Source organism: Nelumbo nucifera, chromosome 1 (genome assembly GCF_055504915.1).
Source record: "Nelumbo nucifera cultivar China Antique chromosome 1, China Antique-T2T, whole genome shotgun sequence".
Lineage (NCBI taxonomy): Eukaryota > Viridiplantae > Streptophyta > Magnoliopsida > Proteales > Nelumbonaceae > Nelumbo > Nelumbo nucifera.
In genome coordinates this window covers 57,111,087-57,134,081 of record NC_142649.1, presented here as the reverse complement: position 1 = coordinate 57,134,081, position 22,995 = coordinate 57,111,087, and the positions used below count along the sequence as shown (strand labels likewise).

At 42.9% G+C, this 22,995-nt stretch overlaps 2 protein-coding genes across 2 annotated transcripts; one reads left to right on the top strand and one right to left on the bottom strand.

Annotated features, from left to right (window-relative positions):
- The first annotated feature begins 9,059 nt into the window (after positions 1-9,059).
- Positions 9,060-9,542, top strand: LOC148803297 (uncharacterized). The gene has a single exon (XM_088894987.1). It carries the CDS (start codon positions 9,060-9,062, stop codon positions 9,540-9,542), a length of 483 nt encoding a protein of 160 aa, XP_088751113.1.
- A 5,763-nt stretch (positions 9,543-15,305) lies between these two features.
- On the bottom strand, positions 15,306-16,208 carry LOC148803296 (uncharacterized). Its single transcript, XM_088894984.1, has one exon. The coding sequence runs from the start codon at positions 16,206-16,208 to the stop codon at positions 15,306-15,308; it is 903 nt and encodes a 300-aa protein (XP_088751110.1).
- Between the last annotated feature and the right edge of the window lie 6,787 nt (positions 16,209-22,995).

The following is a 22,995-nucleotide window of genomic DNA, read 5'->3' as shown; positions in this document are numbered from 1 at the left end:
AATAAAGCAATTTTCATAAAATCTGTATTCAATTTATTGAGACCAAATTTTGGTATTTTGCAGTTTGACGTGAAAAACCTATAGCTTAACGCTATGTTTGATTTGAAGGAAAAGAAGGAAAAGAGAGAAAATCTTTACAAATCTTGTATAAATTTTCTTACCTTTTTTTTCCTTTTTTTTCTTTTTCCATCAAATCAAATATAATTTAAAAATTCACAAAAATTCAAAATGATAAAAAAGTTAAAAACTTTAAGGCTATGTTTGGTTTGAAGGAAAAGGTAAGATAAGAAAAGAAAGGGAAAGATGGAAAAACCTATACAACTACAAGACTTGTAAAGGTTTCTTTATCTTTCTCTTCCTTTCTCTACATTTTCCTTCAAATCAAACATAGCCTAAATAAACAGCTTTGTAGAGCATGATAGACTGACTATACTTAACTAAGATCTAAGATCTTTAAACCGTGGGAAGATTTTCATAAAAAAAATCTTGCCCAACCACACCTTAATTAAACCATAACTAATAGTTAATCCATACATGCCCTGAAGATAATTTTTTAGTTGATTAACAGAAAATGCAATTTTTTAGTAAAATCAGTTTATAACCTTAATCATGGTCCAGGTAGGTGTTCCTCAGGTGAATTGCCAACTAAAAAGAAATTAAGGCTTGCAAATACAAATATATACGGTGTAAATACAAAATTTAGAAATATTGTATACAATTTGCACCGTAGATATTTGTATTTGTATTCCTCTCAAACAAGGATGGATGGATCTAATTTGAATATCGACTTGAAGTACCAAAAATAAATAAATAAATAAAATAGATGAATTCTTATTTTCTACTAACAAAAAATGGGTAAAATACAAAAACCTTCTCTTTTGACAATCATAAAAATCTCCCTTACAGTTTCATTTTAATAAAAACTTTTCTTTAATTTTTAAAAAAATCGACAAAAAACCTCCCTTCCATCATTGAGCCGGACGGAAAATATTTAATCAATTAATAATTTTTTTCCAATACCCATTTTACCCTTTTCTAAAATGGGTACCTAAATACTAACCGGTAGCGGTGAAGAACGGATTATGCCAATCAATAACAGTCACCAGTGATAGTGAAAAACAATATGAATCGAAGATTATGAGGCCATAATCTCATCGTTTATCAATAGAATCCTCTCTCTCTCTCTCTCTCCATTAAGAATAGGCTGGTTCCAATTATACAAATTTAGATTTTGGAGCACCATTTCACGGGAATATAGATTGTACGCTACACCCTCAAGGGGTGTCATTTTAATCACCTTAAAACTCATGTTCTTCTTCATCGCTAATTTGATTTTCGATCTCCACTCCATCTCCCTGAATTTAAACTTTTTATGTCAATTCATTTTCGGTTCCCTTCTTCATTTCAGGCTTATTCATCAACTATGACGCCACCGCACGCTCCGATATTGATGGCCTTTCATGGGTCCCCGGCAACAAGTATGTCCTCCCGGGAGTGCCCAAATCAGTGACTCTCTCCACCTCTGCTCTTTCTCTCTTGAAGGTTGTATTCATCGGAAATTCTGCTACGTTCTGCCGGTCACCCCCAATGTTAATTACCTTGTACGGCCCACATACTTCTATGGGGGAATCAACGGTATAGATTTGCCTCCAGTTTTTGATCAGAGAGTCGGCGGGATGTTCTGGAGCATTGTGAACACGACGAAGGATTACACCACAGGGAGATGGTCTTACTATGAAGGAGTCTTTGTTGCTTGCGGCTGGGAAGACGATGAGCATTTGTGCTGCTGGAAATACGTACAGATTCAGACCCATTTATTTATGCTTTGGAAGTTGTTCGTTTGGACATTAATTTTTTTTTTTTGTTTTTCTTTTTTGAAATTTGAAACTCCAAGGAATAGTAGGGAGTTAATGATAATTGTTATTCACCGAATATTAGAGGTATAAATCGGGCCATGCCACCCATGGTCCGGCTCAATTGTATGGGCTGATGGTTCGTATTGGGCTTAGGGTTTTATGTCAGTAGGTCAGGCCAACTCGCGGCCCGACACAGATATTTATATAATTAAATAAATATTTTTTTCAATTTTATTATACTATTTTATTTAATTATTGTATATACAAGCAAGCAATTGTATACATTAAAATTTATATAAAATTAAAATTTTAAGTTTTTTTCAATTTTCTTAAATAAATAACGTTGGTCTGGTCTATGACTCGATTTGGCCCACAGACAAGTCCAACACAAACCCGTGCGAGCTCGGGCCATGGGTCATGCCGAATTGACCGCCCAAAATATCCCAAGGGAGAGAGGCATGACCCGGCCATATGCAAATCATGTCGTGCCGGTCCAGCTGGCCCATTTTACACCTCTACCGGCAATTGTTATTGATCGGCATAATCCATTCTTCACCGGTTAGTTATTTTAGTACCCATTTTACTATAGGGGAGGATTTTATGATTGTCAAAATAAAAGTTGCATCAACATATCCCAGTATCCCACTAATAAGTTGGAAGCCAACAACTTATGCTATTGAAAGTGTTTTTGGGCTGAACACGTCATGCCCTGGTAAAAAAAAATAGGGGGCAATTACTATTTTATCCCTCTCATGGCAACATTGCATTCCCAAGAATATTCTTAAAGTATAAGCTGTTGGCCTTTGTTACATTACCTTATGCTTTTGGGTTGAAATATTACCTTATGTTTAGGGGTGCAAATCATATTGGCCCCGATTTATACTGCTTTGGGCTTGGGCCTTTAAGCCAGGTCGTCCATTCAAATTCAGCACATGTCTTCAAATTCCGAGCAGTTAGCCTTAAAATAGGAAAAATAACCACAAATAGGGATGCAAATAGATCAGATCGGATTCAAATTGAAGTATATTCCTATCCGGTCCAATGATCCAACGGATCTTACAAATATTAATCTGGATTCAAATTCGCTAAGGATGTCGGATATCCAAAATTCTGATTTAATTACCCATAGGTTTGTGAAATTTAACAAGTTATTAATAGAAAATAAAAACAAAACTGTCTATACAAAGAAAAAAAAACACAAAGCATTTTTTCAACTATTTTTCTCATATATCTTTTAAACAAAATGGGGGTATACATGTCTTTTTACAAAAACAACATAAATCATATAAAAATGTAATATAAATACGAGATCCAATTTATAAAGAAATCCTATATTTTCAATCTAATCTGGAATCCTACAAAAAGAATATCTAAATCTAGCAAAATACAATCGGATTTGAATTCGAACCAAATCATCCAATCCCACCTATTGAAAGATGTCTAAGATGAGATGGAAATTAACTCTGATGTAAGCTTACATGGCAGGCCCCAGATTGCACCATGTGGCATCAGCTAGATGGAATCCTGGTTGTCCATCTCTAATTGCCTCCAACCACTCCACGGCAAGGTTAGCTATAAAAGGGGGTGCCCAACTCAAGGTAAATCCATCTTGCTCACTCTTGCTCTCTTGCATTCAAACTCTTGAGAGACCTCTTCTAAGCTCTGAGCCCTTCTCTCAAGCCTGGTCCAACCCCTCTTAAGCACCTGACTAACTTGACTGTCAGAGTCTCCATCCCTAGGATAACACCAGGGGCCTCTGACATGTAGTCTTCTCTTGCTCACAAGTTGGACCCATCAGCCTCAAACATCAACGAAGTTACCTTGTTGCCCTTGGCCCCATCTTTGGCAGCAACAATTGGCGCCATCTATGGGAACGTTTCATAATACTTCCCTCTAAGAAAAAAAAAACATAACTCAAATAACTAAGCATCGGACATGGTCGATAAACCAAACAACAATCAAAACGCTCAGAACTTGGTCACTGTGGACCAATTTAAGTTGGTCCTTGACAGGCTAGACAACCTAGCCCAAAGACTGGATGAGGTAGGGCACCCGATAGAAGGCCGTCCGCATGGTGGCTGCCCCATTGGGAGCCAAGGGCAGTACAGTGGGCGCTCCACTCATGCACCGTTAGTCCAATGCCCGATCAGCCCCAAAAAGGCCGACCCCTCAACATCCAACAGTAGCAGCCGACGAGCTAGCAAGCCCTCATCGAAGACCTCTTGGCTCCCCAACTGAAGGGGTGATCTAGTAGGATCCCGTGATAATCACCGAGACCACCACCACCACCACGCAAAGAGCAACTAGGATGATGGCGGGCACTCTGGCCACTACAGTCCTCCGAGGGATGGAGGCTGATACTATGCCTCTCCTCGACCAGTATCATACATCAGTGAAGTTACCTTGTTGCCCTTCGCCCCATCTTTGGCAACAACAATTGGTGCCATCTGTGGGAATGTTTCTTAATACTTCCCTCTAAGAAGAAAAACTTAACTCAATTAACTAAGCTTCCGACATGGTCGATAAACCAAACAACAATTAGAACGCTCAGAACTTGGTCACTATGGACCAATTTAAGTTGGTCCTTGACAGGCTAGACAACCTAGCCCAAAGACTGGATGAGGTAGGGCACCCGACAAGAGGCCATCCGCATGGTGGCTGCCCCATTGGGAGCCAAGGGCAATATAGTGGGCGCTCCACTCACGTGCCATTAGTCTAGCACCCGATCAGCCCCAAAAAGGCCGACCCTTCAACATCCAATAGCAGCAGCCAACGAGCCAACAAGCCATCACCGAAGACCTCTTGGCTCCTCTACCGAAGGGGTGATCCAATAGGGTCCCGTGACAACCGCTGAGACCACCACCACCACCACCATGCAAAGAGCAATTGGGATGATGGCGGGCAATATGGCCCCTACAGTCCTCCTCCAAGGGCTGGAGGCCGATACTATGCCTCTCCCCGACCAGTATTAGATCTCTTTGATCTCCTCAACGATCGCCAAGCCCAAAAGGCTTAGATTGATGCCTTGGTGATCTTCAGACATAAATAGGCCCCATCCAAGACCAAATGCGGCAAGTGAAGGAGGGTTGAGGTGATGTCTCCACTAGTCAAAACCCCTCGTCCACCTAAATGGACGCCTTCACTGACTCCATCACCTCAGAGCCGCTCCTGCCTCACTTCAAAGCTCCCACTCTAGAGACTTTTCATGGGAGCACCGATCCAGACGACCACTTGGAGAGCTTTAGGGCACTCATGCTCCCTTATGTGTACTTTGATGCCCTAATGTGTAGAGCTTTCTAAGCCACCTTCAAGGGAGCAGCATGTAGATGGTTCTCTACGCTCCCTCCTCGGTCCATCAACACATGGGACCAATTTGTCGACCTCTTCCTCGCCCATTTCATCAGCATCTGATGGTGCCAGAAGATCATTTTGTCTGTTATGTCGATCAAGCAAAAGCACAGAGAAAGCCTCTAAGCTTACATCGACCGATTCAAGCGGGAAGAGCTTGAAGTCAGAGACCTCGACCCCTTGGTATCCATGCATGCAGCCATCAACAGCCTTCGGCCCGGATCCCTCAAATGGTCCATCTCCAAGACACCACCTAAGAATAAGGTTGAGTTCCTGAAGAAGGCACAAAAGTACATTACTGTCGAAGAAGTCGAGGCCATTGAGTGCCTCCATGAGCTAGAGGTCGATCCTAATTGAGGGGTCACCAAAAAGAAAAGGAAGGAAAGGGAAGGACACGAGCACAACTACACCAACAAGGACAATGAGAAGAAGCCTCTGGTCCCTTTCTTCACCAACAAGGACAATGGAATACATGAAGTGGCCAGCTAAGATGAAGATGAACCCCAAGAGGGGTAACCCCAAAAAATACTGCAAGAACCACCATGGCACTGGTCACGATACAAAGGACTACTATGAACTCAAAAATGAGATCAAGTCCCTCATCCGCCATAGACACATAAAGGAATAAGTTGGGAGTGACGTCGGCACCTCGTCCTCACATCAACAACAGCGGCAACAAGCCGAGGGCCAAGCCCATCACCCCCTAGCCGAAGTCACCGACGTTATCGTTGGGGGCTCGGCCTCGGCCCAAAAAGCATATGCTAGGCAGTTCAACATCCAAAGCCTGCTACCCAAGAAGCCAAGACCAAATGATAACATCTCCTTCTTCGACAATGACCAACAAAGGGTCTCATTTCCCCATGATGACGCATTGGTGGTGACTATGACCATTGCCAACTACATGGTGAAGAGAATACTCATAGATAGTGGCTCCTCAACAAACATCCTATTCTATGACACCTTTGAAAAGATGAAGCTGACACTGGATCAGCTGCAATCGGTCGATGTGCTACTGGTCGACTTCTCCAGACTCCAGAGTAGTCGCCAAGCCGAAAGGGAGGATCACCCTACCAGTCACAGTAGGGACAGAGCCACAACAAGCCACCAGGATAGCCGAGTTCTTGGTCATGAAAATAGGCTCCCCATACAATGCTATCATTGGGAGGCCGACCCTTCATGCACTCAAGGCGGCCATCTCATCCTATCACTCCACCATGAAGTTCCCCACCGAGCATGACATCAAAGTAGTCAGGGGGAACCAACAAGCAACCAGACAGTGGTGCTATGTGGCAGCACTAAAAGGCAAAAACAAAGAAGCTTTGTCGTTAGAGGGGCTCGACCTCAAGGACAGACTAGTGTGTTGAGTCCAACCGACCGATGACCTCGTCTCGGTTCCCCTAGATGAGGTTGAGCCCGAGAAAATGTTGTGTGTCGAGTCATGCCTTCCTCAAGACACACTTTCTGAACTGGTAAGCTTCCTCAAAACTAACACCGACGTCTTTGCTTGGTTTGCCACTGACATGTCAGGAATTGACCCCTCGGTCATTACTTACAAGCTAAGCATGGACCCGAGCTGTAGGCGAATTTGGCAAAAGAAAATAAACTTTGCAGTAGAGCATTGGAAATCCATCGAAGAGGAGGTAGATAAGCTATTCAATGTCGGCTTCATTCGAGAGGTACATTACCCTAAATGGTTGTCTAACATGGTCATGGTTAAGAAGGCTAGTGGGAGATGGAAAATTTGTATTGATTTCACAGATCTCAACGAGGCTTGCCTCAAGGACAACTTTCCTTTGCCGAGGATTGATCACCTCGTCGATACCACCACAGGGTACAAGCCGTTAAGCTTCATGGGTGCCTTCTCCGGATACAACCAAATCGAGATGCACCCTGATGACAAAGAAAAGACCTCATTCATCATTGAGCACAACACCTACTACTATAAGGTGATGCCTTTTGGATTGAAGATCGCTAGGGCCACCTACCGGTGGCTGGTGAACAAGGTCTTCAAAGACCAAATGGGGAGGAACGTCAAGGCCTACATCGATGACATAGTAGTAAAGAGTCTGAAAGCCAGCCAGCACACCTCGAATCTCGGCAAGACCTTTGAGGTGTTGAGAAAATACAACATGAAGCTGAACCCTAGCAAGTATGCCTTTAGTGTCACCTCAAGCAAATTTCTGGGCTTCATGGTTACTCAACGAGGCATAGAGGTCAACCTAGAGAAGGTACAAGCCATACTTGACATGGAACCACCTCGATCCATCAAGGAAACATAGAGACCCATTGGCCGAGTGGCAACTTTTAGTCGATTCATGTCGAAGCCGTCCGACCACTGCATACCCTTCTTCCAAGCCATCAAGAAGCTAAAGGACTTCCAACGGACCAAAGAGTGCCAGAAAGCCTTCGAAGAATTGAAGTCCTACCTCGTCTTGCCTTCTTTACTCACGCACCCCCTCCTAGGAGAGACCTGGCTCTTGAACTTCTCGGCCAGGGATGAAGCCGTTAGTTTGTTTCTAGTACGTGAAGATGAAGGAATACAGAGGTCGATCTACTATGTCAATAAGGTCCTCTGCAATGCCGAGACCAGATACCCTAAGGTGGAGAAGCTAGCCTTTGCATTGGTGGTCTCGGCTAGGAAGCTAAAGCCCTACTTCCAAGCTCAGTACTGACCAGGCAACCCCTTAAGACTATACTCTCCAAACCAGAGACCTCAGGTTGACTGAACAAGTGGGCCATCGAGCTGTCAAAATTTGACTTGCACTACCAGCCAAGGCCCGCAATCAAAGCACAAACACTGGTAGACTTCTTAGTAGAAAGCACCTTTAGCAGCACCCTTGGCTAGGCCCCCGAAGAGGATGAGAGGCCTCGGCCTACCTAGAGATTGTTTGTGGATGGATCTTCCAATAACAAAGGAAGCGGATCAAGCCTCACGCTTCTCACCCCAGATGACAACAAGGTGGAGTACGCACTACGGTTTGGCTTCCCCGCCTCCAACAATGAATCCAAGTATGAGACCCTACTCGTTGGACTACAGCTCTCCAAGGACCTCGGAGCCAAGCACATTAAGGATTTTAGTGACTCACAGTTAGTTGTGAACCAATTAAATAGGGAGTACGAAGCTAGAGAGCAAACATGGCTAAGTACTTGGCTAAAGTCTGGGAAGTAGCAAACCACTTCCAGCACATCGCCCTGCATTAGGTCTCACGGGCCAAGAATGCGAGAGTCGATGCCCTATCTAAACTGGCAAGCAGCTCGATGTTGGCCCTTGGCCACATAGTACATGTTGAGAAACTTGCTCGGCTCAACAATAAATAGAAGCAATTGTACCTCGTCCAAGATGAGTTCTGCTAGATGGACCCCATCCTTGCTTATCTACTGCATGAGCAGCTGCCCTCCAAAAGGGATGAAGCTAGGAAAGTCTAACGGTAGTTAGCCCATTACACCTTGCTCGAAGGCAAGCTATATGGAAGGTCCTTCACCTTGTCTTACCTCAGATGCCTCCACCGAGAGGAGGGCGAGTATGTGCTCCAAGAAATCCATAAAGGCATCTACAGAAACCACCTCGGAGGTAGAGCCCAAGCATAAAAACCACTAAGGCAATGATACTTTTGGCTGACCATAAAGAAGGATGTCATTGAGCTAGTGCAGAAATGTGACCGATACTAAAGACATTCCAACATCTCCCATCAGCCAGCTATGACCCTCTCAGCCCTCAACATCCCATGGCCCTTTGCTAAGCGAGGAATGGACCTCCTCAGACCATTCTCTCAAGACAGTCGAAATAGGAAATTCCTCATCATTGTGGTGGACTACTTCACTATGTAGGTCGAAGTTGAGCCCTTGGCAACCATCATGACTAAGACAATCCATACCTTCTTCTGGAAGAACATCTTTTGTCATTTTGGCATCCTTTACATGCTCGTCACAGACAACCGACAATTCGACAATGCAAGGTTTAGAGAATGGTGTGCAAGTCTTGGGATAAAGCAGCAATACATCTTGGTCGGTTACCCCCAAACCAATGAACTATCCGAGGTCACCAACAAAACCATCTTGGAGGGATTAAAGACAAGATTGGATAGAGCCAAGAGACTTTGGGCAGATGAGTTATACAACATCCTGTGGGCCTACTGGGCAACACCTCGAACTGTCATGAGTGAAACCCCATTCAACTTGACATATGGGACTGAGGTCGTCATCCCAGTAGATATCAACCAACCGATGCTTCGAACTGAGGCGTATAATGAGGTTGAAAATGATGAAGAGTTAAGAAACAATCTAGACCTATTGGAAGTCATCAAAGAGCAGGCTCAAATCAAGATCACATCCTATTAGTAGAGAGTCGCCAGATACTACAACTCCTAGGTGTGAGAGTGTCACTTCAAGGAAGGTGATCTCGTCCTTAAGAAAGTCATGGTGCCCAAGCCCAACATCGAAAACATTGGCCCCAACTGGGAAGGGCCCTACAAAGTCAAGCAAGTGGTCGGCCCCGACACCTTTCGGTTGGAATACATGAGTGGAAGGCCAATACCTTGTACCTGGAACTCCAAGAACCTTTGAATGTACTATCAGTGATGTAAATTGAATAGTGAAAGTTTTGTCAATAAAGTGTGCAAAGTTCCTTTCACCCCAGCTTGAATCTTTAGTGTAAACGTTCTCACTCTGTCTAATCACCAGGACCCCTTGGTCACACAACTGGTCGTAGCACACAACCTTCGCTAAGGCTATACGCTCAAACTAGACGACAGACAAGGCACACGACCCTTGAGAGTCATATGCCTACTTTCCTTTTCAGACTAAGGCAAAGAACTTTCGGGACCTCAGCCATGGCATCGGCCTCAACCTTAAAGACCCTCAAAATGAGTGAATCTCTGTGTAGGCCAAAAGAGTTGGCATCGGCCCATTGCTAACACAAAATAAGATGAACAAATACATTATACGAGTAAGGCTAGTCCACTAAGGCAAAGACACTCTGTGACCTCAGTCGTGCACCATTTGCTAGGCCTCAGCCATGCGCGAGTCCTTTCTCTAAGTCCTTACAGAAGAATAGGCTAGGCAAGCCAAGGAAATCGCCTCCTTTCCCTCTGTGCTAAGGAAAGGGGCACTGAGACCTCGGCAGCAAAGGTCAGCCTCGGCTTAAATGTCTTAATGGGAAAGCCTTCGCAAGTGAGTAAGTAAAAAACTACAAGTTTCTTTGCAAGTTATGCCTCATCGAGGGGAGGCATCGGCCCATTGCACAAAATGAAAAAGAAAAAGAAGAAGTAAAAATGTACATACTTTGCAAAAAACTTAGTATATTTCTCATTATAATTCCTTTTCACTTTACAAAAAAAAAAAATCGGTCTCTGATGGGGAAGGGCAAGCCCCTTACAAAAATTTAACAAAAAGAAAAGAGCTGTGCGAGGGGAAGGAAGAAACAAATAACAGTATGGAGGAAGCCCCAACCAAGTGCGAGCGTCTTCACATAGTCTCAATGTCTACACACTTGTCAGTTGCCTCAGGCTGGGCAAGCTACTCGTCACTGACCTAGCCTTCGACTATTTCCACCACCTCTGCTGGTACCGTCGCCTTGGCCACCTAGTTGCTCGAAGGCTGAATCCTCAACTGGTTGATGTCAAAATCCGGGTGGAGAGCCAACACTTGAGCCTTGGTGTCTTCATGGCCTCCTACACTTTCTGCTCCACCTCCTTGAGTTTCTCATCTACCTTGTCCAAGGAAACTCTGGCAGCCCTCAAATGCACCCTCTTCACCAACACCTCGGCCTCAAGTTTCTTTCAACGGGCATGCTCCCCACGAGCCACCTCAATGGAAGTCTCCCGGCTGGCACGCTCCTCGGCCAGCTAATGCTTCAATTGTTCATTCTCCTCCTAGGAAGACCGAAAATACTATAGGAGGACCTCCACCTTGTCACAGAGGTCTACGATGTAGGATGACGTCTGCAAGGAGCAAGCCTCCATCAGAAAAAAAGCAAAGTAAATAGAGCGAACAACTAAGTACAAGAAGAAGGAGTCTTACCTCTGCCAGCCTTCCAGCAGGGTGTCCCAATCCCCATGGATGGAGACTTAGGTCTAGGGCTTTCGGTCCCCCACTAAGACCATCCCCATCACCAGAGCCCAACCGACATTGGGGTTGTTGAGAGAGTCGCACTCCTTGATGCTCCAGTTGAGGCGGAAAATTCTCTATGTCGACAGTGGTATGTCCTCATGGGGATTAGATGAATGAGGCCCCGGTTGGTCATCTGGGTGTGGCTAACCTCCTCATCTCAACCTCAGTTGGCACCTTCGCCCTAGGTGGTTCCTTCATTATGGGCCTCTTTGAAGGCCCCTCGTGGAGACCCTTCTTGGCATTCGCCCGCCAATTGCATGAGTCGGTCCTTCATGCCACTGTCCATTTCTACAACAAGAAAACTTCGTGTCAAAAGAAATATAAAATAAACAAGGAAGATAACGTAACTAGCCAACAACAGTAGTGCCCATAACGAGGAGGGAAGAGTTGAGTCCAGCACACACCAAGGCTTCCTCCCCTACAAAGGGCTCAACGTGAATCATCCCCGTCAGCCATACTCAAGTCACCACGTTCGACTTCTCCGCATTATTATTTGGTTGAATCCTCTCGGCCAGCAAATCTGACTTTCCCCAGTCAGACCTAAAGGATCATCCCTCCGAACAGGAGATAGAGAAGTACTTCTTTCAGTTGTAGACAAACGATAGGTTGTCCACTACCCTACCCCATTGGCCCTGAAAGTACCACAAGTCGTCCCTAGTGGGATGCCTCCTCAAGGAGAACAAGCCTCGAAAGATGTTCAAGGTTATAGACACAACTCAGAGGTGAGCCATCACCAGCACAACAACTATGGTCCTATCTATGTTCGGATCTAGTTGACTGAGGGAGATATTATAGTAGTTGAGGATTTTTGGGATGAGAAGAGATAAAGGGAATCAAAGGCAAAAGTGGAGGTAGTGCTCGTGCACACACACCTCCCCCTCGACTAGCCGCAATAACCTATCACCAACATTGGGGACTCTAACCCTATAGCCCCCGGTTATATGGTACAACTCAGCAAGAGCCCTCACTTGCTCCTTACCGAGCTTACTGTCCAAATCGGAGCGTGGGAAACACATCAGCATCATGCCTCAACCTTCAATCTCGGCAAGCTCCTCAGGAGTAGGATCTCCAGCTTCCTTCGGCTCCACCACTTCAAGATGCACTAGGGCATTCCCTATGGCATCGGCCCCCAGCCTCGTGGAGCTAGTACTTTCATCAAGAGAATCCCTGCCCTATCGGTCACGCTCGGCTCTTCCAAGGGCGATCCTCTCCCTCAGTACCTGGACACTGGGCACTCGAGGGGAGCTCTCGGAGTCACTACCAGTACTCCCACTGCTGGACAAGGTGGAAGAAGGACTATTGGTGTCACTTAGGTCGGGGAGTTTGTAACACTCAAGTCTAGAGTCTGAATACGACAAGGTTTGAGGAAAAGTCCTTTACCTAATGTCTGAGTGTGAAGAAGAACATTAAGGGATCGGCTGGTTGGTGGCCGAAGTCTTTGGGATCACAAGCAAAAGCGAGCGAATGGTGGGAACTGCCTTAACCAGTGACCCTATTAAAGGAAAATGTATGACTCAAATCGCTTTGACCCAATGGCCGTAGAGTTGCCGATCCGATAGCCTAAATCGATGCATTATACGTTGCATCGACCACAGGATGATGAAACAATACCGAGTGAATAAATCGGTTCACTCGCTTGGTGGGTGTCGAATCCAACCAAAAATAAAAATCCTACTTGAATTAAATACTTTTGTATATAGTGATGAGCAAGGTCGTCTCCTCAGGGATTGGGTTGATTTATTTCCAAGAAAATGAAGTAGAGGGTTGTTATAAAGATAAGGAAAATAAAATAAAATAAAATAAAGTAAAGGTAAATTCGGCAGAAGGCAGCATCCGGTTGAAGGGATATGTCCAGCCTTGATTCTTACAATTGATCATCGATGCAATGATGAATTCAAGTGCTTATGAGTAAATTGGTTATAGCTACTAACAAACTCTAATAGCCAATCTCTACTTGTATTTTCGGCAACCAAAACAAGCTCTTTGATTGCTTCTCTTATTAATAGATAGCCCTAAACAAGCTCTTAGGGTTTAATCTATTAACAACATTAAGAAATTGAGAGACCCAATTCTAGTCAATGAACCCACAAGCTCGGTTCGTTTAAACCAAATTATATATTTTCATAACATGAACCGAAAACTTATCCATAATCGGTTTATGTTATTTTTCACAAAGATTAAATCTAACAAACATAGATGAATTTGATGATCTAATCGTTAATAGGTTATTTTATCGATTGAACAATGGATCTTGTTGCTCAATCAATAAAATAATCTTAAACAATAAATCACAGAAAATATATAAATACTCATAAACAATGAACCGAATTAAAATCAATTAGATCTCACAATTTCATAGAACCAAAGCTTCCTTAACCTTCAACCAAAAAATAAAAGTTAATCGCACTTCATGGAGAGATCGTAGCTTCCAAATGAGGAGGACGTCTTTTGCTTCCTTCCTTCACTTCTTCCTTGCTTGATTGAGCGATTTTGATTGCTAGTCTAACCCCCCTTTAAATAGCCTTAGGGGGAGGGGTTGTTTCAAACACCTCTTACGAGTTCTTTCTCAAAAATAGAAAGGCCAATTTCCTAATGGGACAATGCTTAATTCAGATCTAATCTTATCCTTATCTCTAAATAGAAATTCTTAACTAAGATGGACTTTGACTTTCTTTCTTTTTAGAAGTACAGCAAGAAGATAGACTCTATCAAAACTCTTGGTGATTCACGCCTCCAACTCAGCCGAACCCTACTAGGATTGATGGGGCCCACTTCTTGCATGCTGAAATCGTATTGGTCTTCTCCCAACGTGTTGGGGCTATGCTGCAAGCTTCCTTTCAGCTTTCTTCCCAAATTGTGATTTTCTAAATAAAACACAACAAAATCCATTAATTAACTTACTAATTAAATAAGAAAAAATACAAATCAAATAATATAGAACGCACACTATCAAACCCCCCCCCCCCACACACACTTTGACCTTGCCTGTCCTCGGGCAAGACAAAATTTAAGCAAAAATAAACAAACCTTCCTACCAAACATTAAACTCAACTTTCCATTTTGGTTTTCCACAAATATTCTAGGTTAATTGTTGCAAACTGTTAAATCAACACGACCAAGTCATACACGACTCATCCATCAACCAATCCAATTTTTGCTACTACAAACTAGGTAGTAAATTAGGCAAAACATTTTTTATCTTCACTCTCTTTTTTTTCTTGGTGGAAGTGAGTGCATTTTATGCTCCATCTCGCTTTTAGGATTACTTGGCCAGTAGGTGCATTTTATGCTCCATCCTACTTTTGGAATTGCTTGAATAGTAGATGCATTTTATGCTCCATCCTACTTTCGAATTGCTGGCTAGTAGGTGCATTTTATGCTCCATCCTACTAGGTTGCCTCAATTGTATAGTAAAAATATTTCCCCTATTTACTTAAACCTGAATTTAGGACTAGCTTAAGAGGGAATGGCTTCAAATAAGTCATGTATTCCCTAATCGCTACTCATTATTAGGTTCACAAGAATTTTTCCAGAATATTGTTTCAATTGATTTCAAGAGAGTTGAGTTTTCCCTCTCTCTCTCTCTCTCTCTCTCTCTCTCTCTCTCTCTCTCTCTCTCTCTTTTTGTAGAATCACTCATCTAAAATCCTAAATCCTATACTTCCCCCCCCCACACACATACACACTTAAAACTTACATTGTCCCCAATGTAAGGTGAAATGCAAAGAAAAGGTGAAAATAACTAAACTATAAATGCAAAAACAAGAAAAACAAACTTCCCTGATTTTAATCATCATAAACCGGATCCTCTAACTTTTGTAGTTGCAACTTCTAGTGTTCTCCCCTTTCAGCCATCATGGGTGGGTTCAAATCTGGAATAGGGGCCTGCAAAACAGAGGGTAAAGGTCTCTCATTAGAAATTGGTAACGTAATACAAGGAGCGTTACCTGACTGTTATAACTCCGAAGAATCATTCAATGCTGCAACAGTTTCCTACAATTTAGAATTCAAGGTTAACTCCTCTTTCTCAGGATGCTTAGTAATGAAAATTCCAAATCCCTCCTTCCCACCAAGTTCGAAAACTTCTTGTGCTAAAGAATCAATCATATCAACAGAATAAACAGGATTATCATCACTAGGATATTTCATGGAATCATAAATATTAAAGTTGATAATCTCACCATCAAATTCCATGGTAAGTGTCCCCTTATGCACATCGATTTTAGTCTTAGATGTTTTAAGAAATGGTCTTCCCGACAAAATTGGAGTTGAATTGGAAGAATTATCTTCTTCCATATTAATCACAAAAAAATCAGCAGGAAAGACCAAATCATTGACTTGAATCAACACGTCCTCCAAAACCCCCTTCGGATATGTAGTGGATCGATCTGCAAGTTGTAGAATCACACATGTTTCTTTCAATGGTCCAAATTTCAAAGTTGTGTAGATAGAACGGGGCATGACATTTATTGAAGCTCCTAAATCTAACATGGCTCTTTCAATCTTAACGTTTCCTATCTTACAAGGGATAGAAAACATACCTGGATCCTTGCATTTAGGAGGTAATTTCTTTTGGAGGAATGCTAAAACATTCTCCCCTATATGGACTTTCTCATTACCTTTCAGCTTTTTCTTATTAGTGCATAACTCCTTAAGGAATTTAGCATAGCGAGGTACTTGTTTGATTGCATCAAGGAGGGGAATATTTACCACAACCTTGTGAAATGTCTCAAGAATATCCTTTTCTTGCTCCTCCTTTTTGGATTTTGCAAATCGGCTAGGAAAAGGTGGAGTTATCACTATGGCTTGGGGTTGTTCACCGCTTGGATCTTGAGTTTGGGGTGGTGGTTCTTCCTTTTCTCTTTCTTCTTCAATTGTATTTTTAGGTACTTCCATGATAAGCCCATTCAGCTCCTTTCCACTTCTTAAAGTGATTGCACTAAAATTCTGCTTAGGGTTGATTATGGTCTATGAGGGTAGTTTTCCTAATCCTTGAGATTCCAATCGACTCACAACAGTTGCCAATTGGCTCACTTGATTCTCTAAGTTTTGGATGCTTGTACTTGTTTCCTGTTGAAATTGTTGGGTGTTAGTTGCAAGTGCTTTAACGATTTCATCTAAAGACGTACCTAGTTTGGAAGATGAATGTTGTGGAGTCGACTATCTAGCTTGATATTGTTGAAAACCGAAGGGCTTGGCTCCATAGCTAAGATTAGGATGATCCCTCCATCCTGCATTGTAAGTATTTGAATAGGGATCATATCTCCTTTGTGGGAATCCTCCAACAGCATTGGCTTGTTCATAGGGTTCATCTTGAAGTGGACACATGTCGGTTGAATGACCCGTAGTGGAACAAATGCCACAAGTTTTTACTTGTTGTACATGACCTACTACCAATTTTTCCACAAGAGAGGTGAGAGTATCTAATCGTTGACCAATGGAGGAAGTACTTACCTCATTGACTCTCCTCGTGATGGACTCTTGTCTATTGCCAAACTATTGTGTATTGGCAGCCATGTTTGCAATTAGTTCCCTTGTTTGAGTAGGAGTTTTATTCACCAACACACCTCCACTTGCAGCATCGATCATACTCCTATCCATAGGCAATAATCCTTCATAAAAATATTGGATAAGGACTTTATCCAGAATCTGATATTGACGACAGCTTGCACATAGTGATAAAACCGCTTCTTCATCTCATTCCATGTAGTGATAGAACCGGAGGGTAAGTAGTAAAGCCAATCCTTAGTTTTGTCAACTAGTGAAAAGGAAAGGCACGCAACTTGATCTGCTCTTCAGTAACACCTTGAGGTTTCAAGCTCAAGCAGATTACATGAAATTCTTTTAAGTGTTTACGGGGATCCTCACCTGAAAATCCACGGAAAGTAGGAAGTAAGTGGATAAGACCGGATTTTAATTCAAAAGGTACCGTTAGATCTGCATATTCGATGCAAAGTGGTTGCTGATTTAGATCCGATGCAGCTAGCTCTCTAAGAGTTCCTTCATCGATGTTGGCCATGACTTCTTCTTCTTCAGAGTTGTTAGATGGCTTGACGAGGTTTGTTGCCGACTTCACCTCGGGAGATGGGAGCGATGCTGATTGGTTGCGACGTTGCTTAGCTTCTTTCCTCAACTGGAAAACTGTGTTTTCAATCTTGGGATCGTATTGGAGTTCACCTACATGAGAAGAACGAGGCATAAACCAAGCAAAAGGAAATAAATCTTATTTAGGACACCAATCCCTGGCAACAGTGCAAAAATTTGGTGGGTGTCGAATCCAACCAAAAATAAAAATCCTGCTCGAAGGATCTCACTATGATTGGCATATCAAAGACAGCCCAATCCGACACCTAGTGTAGTACCATAATCGAGTCTAAGGGCCAAGTGTAACATTCCAGTTTTGCCCATCTATCTCCAAGGTCTAGGACAATACTGGAATTCTGATCCGGTTCAGGGTTTCAAGAAAAACCCACACTACATGTACCTCAGGTCTCACCCTAGCAGCTAAGACAAGCCACCCCAACCAACTTGGCGGCACATCAGTGTTAGCCATGGTAGGATAAATCTCCCCAGATTTATCCAATGGCTGTGAAGATTCTAAACTAACACGAGTTTCATAAGTGTCCAATTTAAGGGTATTACACAGAAACACACCATAATAACATGAATCAAATATGTACTTTATTCATTTATATTAAATGTCATAATGTACATCATTTTGATTGGAGCTAAGGGCATACATCGTCTAACACGATAAAGTTCTGTTTGGCGATAATGAATTTCTTCAATAAGCTGCAAGAAAGGCTCTCCATAGGGAGCCCCAAAACAAAGGATAGACATGATCACGATGAAAAGTACTTTTACTCTCACCATTGTAACAGAGACAAAGTAATTAAGACACACAACCACAAAACAGCGAAAGGCAAATTCAGCAAAAAATGGTTCTTTAGATTTCAGTAAGCATTTTCTTTACAATAATGATTTTACACTTATGAGCTAGCCCAGCTCTGCCTCATCTCTACAATGGACTCCAAAACCTGGCTATACCCTTCAAAGCCCTTAAGGTCCTCCAATTACGTATCATACTTAGCAAGGATCCTCTGTTCTGCTGCCTAGATTGCTCAGCCTTGAGTTCCTCCAATTACCAACCACCTTGGCGATACTAACTTCAACCACCTTTTGACAAAGATGCACATCCTTCATCGAACAGAACAAAACAGATTGTGCTATGTCTAAACCGGCCTTCCAAAATGCATGAGCTAGCATCACGACCCGACACTCGATGTGGGACATATCAAAACCCATCGCAAAAAAGGTCTTGCATGCCTCAACCCAAGAGGCGAAGTTTAACCAAGAAAGCTCTTCAGCAGGCGTGTTCATTATACGATCCACCATAGTGGCAATGGTGTTAAATGCAGGCCCGACAACCACTGGATGAAAATTCGCCGAAGGGAGCCACCCGCGTTATACAACTGTTGAGGAAAAATTAGCCACCGAGCCGGAAACAAAGTACCTCTCACCCTCGCGACAGCCCTAAACCTCCATAGGATTCTCAGTTTGATAACCCAGAGGAGGGATATTATGCTTATCACAATACTCCCTCAATTCCTGGTAAATCAGGGCCAACTCCTCTTCATAAGTCAGCTCTTCCAACGGAAAGACGATCCCAGGTTCCATGTCCCCGCCTCCAGACTGAGCCTCCAAGTTCCCAGAGGCACAAGCTTCCCCAACTGAGGCCTTCGGCTCGACAAGATCCCTGACCTCTACAACTTCAGGAGCATCAATGCTAACATATGCAGGTAGGAGTGGAGCCTCCTCGCAAGGTATCATAGTTTCAAAGCTAACAAGAACCTCACCCTCCTACCTCGTTTCACTAGGGATAGCCTCCTCAGCACCAACACTTTCAAGGACCTCAGAAGCCACACAGGGGGGTTGCACTGATATCAGCTCCTCCACCAACCACCTAATAATAGGTGTGACAGGCATGGTGGCAGGGACCGCACCAAATGGACCATGTGCGTAAGCAACATAAAACACGATGTGACACCACCCTAACACAAAGCTAACAAAAACAAACCATTCCATCCGCAACAGAGGCCTCTAATGTCTCTAAGTCTGGGTGAACCTCATTGGTTTCCACGTGCTTCAGCACAAAAGACTACAAACAGTTCAACAAAAACCATGATAAACCTGAAACAACAACAACAACAACATTCAAAAGAGATAAAAGAGTGTCAAATGATAAAGCAAACTCACTAGACTTGCTCCCTCAAGAGGAGTTACTGGAACCTCCGTATCTAGCTGAACTTCACCACTCTCCATAAACTGCAAGAACAAAAAGCAAACAGTACTAATTTAGTTTAGTCATGATGAAACAAATCCAAAAGAAAAATAGAAAGCAGCAGCAGGAGTCACGTATCGAAGCACTATTTGTAGGACCCTGCTTCGAGCGAGGGGGAGCCTTCCTATTCATTCGCCTGCTTGAAAATCGGACGATGGCACCCGTAGAAGAGGGCACCACAACTGGAAGTCCACTAGCTCAATGGTCGATGCAGTCTCTTCCATAGGGGGTGATGTTGTAGACTCCTGACCACCCTCAGCACGACCCTCTCGCACATGCAATAAAATCACAGCTTAATCAACAGGCTCTTGGCCTCTTTGTAGTAGGAGGATGGCTACTCTCCCCCTTGTCCACAACAGGCTGCTTCCCATAACGTTTTGTGTTAGACAATGTATGCCCTTAACTGCAATCAGAATGATGTACATTATGACATTTAATGTAAATGAATAAAGTACATATTTGATTCATGTTATTATGGTGTGTTTCTGTGTAATACCCTTAAACTGGACACTTATGAGACACGTATTAGTTTAGAATCTCCACAGCCGTTGGACAGATCTGGGGAGATTTATCCTGCCAAGGCTGACACTGATGTGCCGCCAAGTTGGTTGGGCTGGCTTGTCTCAGCTGCTAGAGTGAGACCTGAGGTACATGCAGTGTGGGTTTGCTTGAAACCCCGAACCAGACTAGAATTCTAGTATTGCCCTGGACCTTGGAGATAGATGGGCAAAACTGGAATGTTACACCTGGCCCTAGACTCGATTATGATACTACACTAGGTGTCGGATTGGGCTATCTTTGATATGACAATCAGTGAGATCCTTAGAGGGGGTCAAAACCTGGGTATGTTAGGACAGTCCAAGAATTCGTCTGAGTGGGTGATCATAGTGACAGGATCAGCCCCTTTGTCAGACAAAGTGAATGATCGGGGATGCACTCTCTCTGGTGGAAACCAAAGCTGCCGGTAGCCGATTTCAACCGTTGAAATTTATTTTGCAAAATATATTTATATAGAGATATACATATATATTATGGTTTCAAAATGTTTGCAAAAGGTTTTAATTCCCGGGATCCATGTGAATAGATAGTGCAGCACTGTTCCTTGCACCCTATGTGATTTTTCACATTCCAGAGACATAATCCATAGTCTCTATCACTGAGATAGGAGGGAAATCTCAGAGATGAACAATTAGAAATGGAACATATATTAAAAGTCATATCTATGTAGATAACATGAATCAAATTAGGTTGTGGACTAATATTTGCCTTTTATCAGAAATGGCAAACGAACAATTCGCAAGATTGTTGGATGACAACAAACTAAAAGGCCCAAACTATGTTGACTCGTACCGTAATCTTATGGTGGTTCTGACATCAGAAAAATTGGACAAAGTAGCTAAAAATCCTACCCCGGAACGTCCAGGTGATAGGGCTTCTGAGGCCCGTATGAGGGACTACCAAGAATGGGAAGAGAAAAATTCCCTAGCCCGCTACTACATCATAGCCTCCTTCGATAACCCGATACAGCGACAGTTTGATCAGATCAAATTGTCCAAAGATATCTTGGATAGTCTTAAGACGATGTACAAAGAGCGGAATCATTCTACTCGGCATAAGGTCTTGAAGCAGTACATGACCGCACAAAAGTCCAAGAACCAACAGGTTCATGACCATTGTCTCAAGATGATGGGTTATATTAATGAACTTGAGGCTCTTGGATTCGGGCTTGACCATGTCATGAAGGTGGACGCCATCCTAAATTCATTGCCTCCTTCCTTCAATCAGTTCATCATGAACTATAACATGAATAAGATAAATGTTAGCACTCAGGAACTCAGCAATATGTTGTAGAGGGCCGAATAACTGATAAAAAAGGATGAGCACTTTGCTATGCTTGTTCAAGCCGGCAAATCGAGAAAGAAGAAGAGGAAGGCGAAGAGAAAGCCTCAGAAGAAAGATGTTAAGCCCCAAAGGCAGAAGAAAGACAGAGCATCAGATGCTTGTCACTTCTGCAAACAGGTCGGCCACTGGAAAAGAAACTGTCCTCAGTACTTGGAATCCAAGAGACAAAGTAATTTTGAATCCTGTGTCATAGAAATCAATTTGTTGGTAACTTTTGCTTCCTGGTGTATTGACTTTAGGGCTTCGACTCATGCGTGTAACTCACTGCAGGGGTTCAGGATAAGCAGAAGACTGGGTGACGGAGAAGTAACTCTTTACTTGGGGACTTCTACAAGTGTTGTAGCTATAGCTATAGGAACTGTAGAGTTAATTTTCAGATAATGAACTATTGTACTGAAAGATTGTCTTTATGTACAAAATTTGAAAAGAAATTTGATTTCTGTTTCAAAACTGTGTGCGGATGGATATTCTGTTTTCTTTAGTAATACGATTACTATTAAAAGAAATAACAAATTCCTCGCATACGGAGAACTTAAGAATAGTCTCTATGTTCTCCATCCTTCTCTGGAAACTAGCATAACCGGAACTACGTCGGGTGACATCCCCAAGAAAAGAACCCGTGATACAGTTAATCCCACGTGTCTGTGGCATTACTGACTTTGTCATATTAACATAGATCATATCACAAGGTTGGTAAAGGATAGTCCTTTGGATTTTCTAACTGTAGAAGATCTTCCAGCCTGTGAACCTTGCCTTTAGGGTAAGATGACGAAATTGCCATTTAACAGTAAGCCTAAAAGATGTACAGGCACGCTTGACCATGTACATACTGATGTATGTGGTTTCATGAGTGTTAGGACACGTAACCAGTACTTTATTTTATAACATTTACCGATGATTACTTACGGTATGGTTACGTATACCTAATGAGACAGAAGTCTGAATCCTTTGAAAAGTTCAAAGAGTTTGACTCTACCGTCAAAAAGTTCTAGGAGTTGGAACATCCAGTTTGACTCTACCGTCAAAAAGTTTGACTTTGAGCAAAATCCGGATGAGCCTTGTGTTTATAGAAAATTCAGTGGGGATAAGGTTACGTTCCTGGTTCTGTATGTAGATGACATTCTACTCATTGAGAATGACACAGGAACGTTGACTACGACGAAAGTATGGCTTTCACAACAATTCTCCATGATCTTGGAGAAGCCTCCTACATTCTAGGTCTTCGGCTCTATAGAGAGATAGATCGAAGAGGATAAGATAGATCGAAGAGGATAATAGGATTATCCCAATTTACTTACATTGACAAGATAATCAAGAGATACAGCATGGAGAACTCCAAGAAAGGAAATGTTCCTTTTAGGCATGGAGTCACTCTTTCCAAGGGTATGTCTCCCAAGACTCCCGAGGAGATTGAGGGCATGAAGGACATTCCCTATGCAT

Coding starts and splice junctions, on each gene's coding strand:
- LOC148803297 (XM_088894987.1), top strand. CDS start 9,060: ATGACTAAGACAATCCATACCTTCTTCTGGAAGAACATCTTTTGTCAT.
- LOC148803296 (XM_088894984.1), bottom strand. CDS start 16,208: ATGGAAGTACCTAAAAATACAATTGAAGAAGAAAGAGAAAAGGAAGAA.